A 4,868-nucleotide genomic window follows, 5' to 3' on the forward strand; every position below is an offset into this window, starting at 1 on the left:
TGCGTTTGTCAGATGTTAGGTTATTGTTCCGGATATGACGTCTACTTCATGCGACGCTACCGGATGTTCGAAGTCATCGAAAGTAAATTGAGAAAAACGGAATCAGAATGGTACTGGGGAAAATTTAATCTTTTAAATTACTGTTACATTATTAACAACATTCTTGTAACGTTGATTTCCTTTAATTTTGTTCATTTAACATTTCTGTACCGTTACCTTTCCCTGTTTTTGTCCTTAATACTGAGTTGGTGTGAATTCGATTAGTCACTTAAGCTAATGCTAGCTAGCAGCAAACCTCCTTAGATCGCTAACAATGAAAGAGTTTTGTTTTGTAATGCATTTTTAAAACGTGTTATATTAACGTGTGTTTTGTGTACCACAGAACAGCCGGGGACTTCGTTCACAGCTGAAAGACAGCGTCCCTGTGGCCGGACTCTGCCCACAGGGAGCATACGGGGTGCAGGACTCTCTCCGCAGCGGGTGGGAAACCGATCCATCTGACTCCTACGACTGATTTATGTTTATATCTACTTGATAGCTTAAGTCAGTGCTTATATGCTTCAAGTTGATGAATTGTTTTCTGTTCTTCATGTTAGCTTCACCAGTGTGAAGAATGAGCTCCTTCCAAGCCACCCTCTGGAACTTTCAGAAAAAAATGTAGGTTGCTTTTTCCCCCTAAATGCTTTCCTCATGACTTATTTAGAGGTTAAAAATAAAAATTTACTATAACAATTCTCTATCTACTTTGGAACGTATACTTAAGTTCAATGTAAACAATTTGTGTGTATCCCTCTAGGTGCTACTACCTTTAAATTAAAATGGTTGAATAATACAGTCCACAATTTTAGGTAAATTAAGTTGTAAAGTTATGAAAAATAAGATTCTTTACCCACAAGGAGCAGATTTCCGGCTGGCGTGACATTTATGTCGTCTGTAATATAGTTTTAGAGGTCCAAATGAATTAAAGCACATAGATTCCTATACTAAAGTATATTGGCACTAAATTGGCTGCATTGATGGATTTAGTCGGTGCATAATGTGGGTGGAGGCTAAGACAACCAACTAACTATACTTTCAGAAAAGCATAACTTTTGCCCTTTAAAATAAGGATTTTTTTCTCTTAATTTTACAGCTTTTTTATTGGTAAAAAAAAAAATCACAGTTAACACTCATACTCGCATAACTGCTTTATTTTGTATTTTTGTGGTTCAGTTTGCCCTTAACCAGGACAAGATGAACTTCTCAACACTTCGAAACATCCAGGGGCTTCATGCTCCTCTTAAATTGCAGATGGAGTACAGGGCAGCCAGACAGGTATTTCCTTACTACATCCCATTTATTGCTGCTGAAGTCAATTTTTTTTAATCCTTATCTTTTGTTTTTATGCTGTAGATCCAGCGTCTGCCGTTCTTACAAAGTTCCAATTTAGCTCTCGACACACTGCGAGGCAGCGATGACACAATCGGCTTTGAAGACATCCTCAGCGGTGAGGGGTTGAACTGGACATAATAAGAGAAATGACAATATTTGCATGAATCTAACCATTTTGTGGTCTTCTTGCAGATCCAGCTCAAAGCGAGATGATGGGAGAGCCACACATGATGGTGGAATACAAACTAGGATTGTTGTAAAAGGTGCAGAATTCAGACCCACTAAAATATTTAAGTTTCTGTTCCTAGTTAGATTTAGTTTTTCATCCCAAAACATAAAAGAGAAAATATCTTGCTAGATCATTGTCGTGGGATATCTTGATAGTTAACAGTGGGTCTGATTTCAGTCTACATATGTGTGTAAATGATTTCCAAGCAGCCATTTAGAGCTAATTTTGTGTGATCAAAGCTGTTTCTTATTTCTAATAAATTTCATAACTTCCTTCTTGTTGTGGATTCTTGTCCTCAAGCTTTTTTGTTTTCATCCTAAATCCTTTATTCAGACTAAAGTTTAGAATTAAAGTTGAATCTCTTTCTTTCATCATATAATATCAAGAATTGAAGATGCATAATAAAAGGTTTCCTCAACATATTTCTTCATATAACCTTTAATTTATGATTGTCCCTATTTATGCACCTTAATTCCATTACTTGCCTGATTTTTTTTTCTTCCGAAGACAAGAAAAAAATCTACAAAGTGAAATATGAGTTACAAATAATTCTCAGAATTGAGAATAATAATACAACATACATTTCAATATAAGATGGATATACTTGTTCTGGTGTATTTTTCTCTTTAAAGTACGTTTTTCTATGTTAACATTTTTTTTTCTTTATTGCATCTTTAAAATTGGATGAGTTTAAGCACATTTCTTATTTACCCTTTTTACATTTTAAGGCCTGAAACTGCAGATGTAATCTTTTCATGTGTTTAGTTGAATCAACAACTTGTTTTTAAGAAAAACTTAAAAGTAGTGCACCCAAACAATTTGGTTTATATTAAGAATATTTCTTACATCTTCAATAAATCCCCAGTCACTTTAGATAATTAAAGCTATGAAAAAGCTTTCTTTTATTGGATTTTGTTTATTTTTCACTGATCAGGAAAAGCATTTAAGCAGAATTTAAAAAGGGGATTTGTTTTGCTAGCACAGCATAATACTTACATTATTACCCATTGCACAGAAAAAAACGAGGTTATTTTAGGTTGATTTAGGCTGGTAAGTATTACTACTACAATCTGGGTTCCGGACATGATTTAAAATAGCAAAAAAGCTGGTCAAGGTCGGCGGTGGAAGGAGAAGAAGGTTCTGTTACCATATGTCTGTTATTCAGTGCCGTAGCATTCGATTGTGTTTGTTGCGTCACCACTGCCGTCGGACCAACCAAAGGAAGCCGGATCGCTGGCTGTCTTTTATACACGGCGTGAAATGAATACATTCAAACATATGGTTTTAACGTCAATAAAATTTGGCTGGATATGGATTATACACAACATGATACTTATAAATATAATATGGAGAAAACGAAATATGGCCTTTAAGGGTATTTATTTCACAAAAATGCATTTTGAGCCGCACCGCATGTTGGGAAATATGTGACGGAATCCCAGCTGGCCATTCAGAGTAGAGCTAGATGCTGCGTCGCTAGTCACCCTCTAATGGAGCCGACGTCTCAACGCGCCGCCATCTTGATGAGGTCTCAGCGTGCCCGCAGCCCTGTTGTTTCTAATGAGGAAATGATTTATAACTAAAATAAAAACGTTCTATTATGCTTTTTAACAAAATCTGACATATGACATGGTATAATAATAAAATAATAATTAATTTACAAAGCGGAAAAAGTTTGACAGTTCTTTTTAAATATTGTTTTGTATTTATTTATTATATCTATTTTTTTTCTCTTTTCTGGGGTGCTGAGGAGCCAAAAAACACTGAAAAAAATAATAATTCCAACAAAACCACACATGTGTTATGCCATCCTAATTCAAGAAATTAATATATTTTATATTTGAGTACAAAAAAATGATATTTTAATGTTTCAAAACATTAAAAACTAAAACACACTGACAGCATTCAGACGTTTTGAAAACACAATATATAAATATCATAAATCAGAGATTTGGTAAGTATTTTAATACAATAATGATATATTTTTGTATTATTTTAATAAATGAAAAATATAAAAAAAAATAGCTTTACTAGTCCTCGATGTGCAATTCATTTAAAGCAGCTTTTCAGCATAAAACAAGTTTAAAAAATACATCGCTGTAACAACAGTGTGTGTCTTTATATATGTTCCTACTATTTTTTAAAGTTTAATAGCATTTGAGGTAAAATAAGGTTATTTTCCTTGCTGCTACAATAAAATAACAGCCTAAAGGCAGCATTGAAACTGCAGAATAGGAAATGCTGACATCCACATATCTAACTCGGCTGAAATATTTAAAAACACATTTATGAAACAATTTCAGCTGGAAAAAAAGATTTACACACTGACACGTTTTTTTTCTGTAGAGCTCTGATGCATCACGTTTTTCTGCTCTGACCACCTTCATGTCCTCTGAGGACTCCACAGTTCTTCTGGTGAAGCAGATGGAAGCCCTGATCCAAGGATGGAGGCACAGCAGCTGATGAACAGCACACTTCACAGGACAGGTTTTTCTGACAATAAATCCAGAAATGTTGTTTTTTTTATTTACCTTTATTTGACCTTCATTTATGATAGATAAAGAACATTATTCTGATTTACAACTGTGGCATAACAAAAGGCAAGACCTTTTAGAGGGGTTACAAAGACAAGAAGTAAAATTAAACACAATAAGTAAAGAAAAAACTCAATCTACAAGTATAAAACTTACTAGATTAACCTTTGGGATAAATTACTACAGACTTAAAAATGCTCTGATAGTCGAAATATTGTTAGAACTTACTCGTGAAAAGTAATTCCACATGACCTACTCTTAAAAGAATCCCGGTTGTTGCATCCGAAGGCAAAACAAACAACGGGACAGTTGCAATTCTCTGTTGACTAAAGCTGGTTTTGTACATATTTCTAGCTTAAGACCCCTCCAATATGGCGGCGCCTCTGGTTTGCTCCGAAGCCCGGAATGAGGCGTCTATCAATCTATAATGTCTATTCAGCTGGCTAACAATTTTACATTTTTTATAGATTAGTATTTTGACTGCTACTACAGCAGCTATAACTCTTCTTATTATTCTTGTTAATAATTATATTTCTGGTATATTGGAAGTTGTATGTTTTTTTGCAGTTTTGTAAAAAAAGAAAAGAAAAAGGAAATTAAAACCAAAATCATTGTTATTTTTATTTAGCTAAAAATCTTCACAAGGTGAAGCATACCAGTTGTTGGGACATAAATGTCCTAAAATTCAAGCAGAAGTTTCAATACAATACTAACTGTGAGAATAAAATCAGCTG

General features: G+C 34.1%; 1 protein-coding gene across 1 annotated transcript; it reads left to right on the forward strand.

The window, feature by feature from the left end:
* Nucleotides 1-1,875, forward strand: LOC112150989 (proteasome maturation protein). The gene is made up of 6 exons (XM_024279548.1): nt 1-110; nt 383-480; nt 597-657; nt 1,213-1,314; nt 1,393-1,486; nt 1,564-1,875. Exons 1-6 carry the CDS (start codon nt 108-110, stop codon nt 1,629-1,631), a joined length of 426 nt encoding a protein of 141 aa, XP_024135316.1. The 5' UTR covers nt 1-107; the 3' UTR covers nt 1,632-1,875.
* The last annotated feature ends 2,993 nt before the right edge of the window (nt 1,876-4,868 follow it).

This window comes from Oryzias melastigma, linkage group LG20 (genome assembly GCF_002922805.2).
Source record: "Oryzias melastigma strain HK-1 linkage group LG20, ASM292280v2, whole genome shotgun sequence".
NCBI classification, from domain to species: domain Eukaryota; kingdom Metazoa; phylum Chordata; class Actinopteri; order Beloniformes; family Adrianichthyidae; genus Oryzias; species Oryzias melastigma.

Coding starts and splice junctions, on each gene's coding strand:
- LOC112150989 (XM_024279548.1), top strand. Junction 1,315..1,392: donor AGTACAGGGCAGCCAGACAG/GTATTTCCTTAC, acceptor TTTATGCTGTAG/ATCCAGCGTCTGCCGTTCTT. Junction 1,487..1,563: donor CTTTGAAGACATCCTCAGCG/GTGAGGGGTTGA, acceptor GTCTTCTTGCAG/ATCCAGCTCAAAGCGAGATG.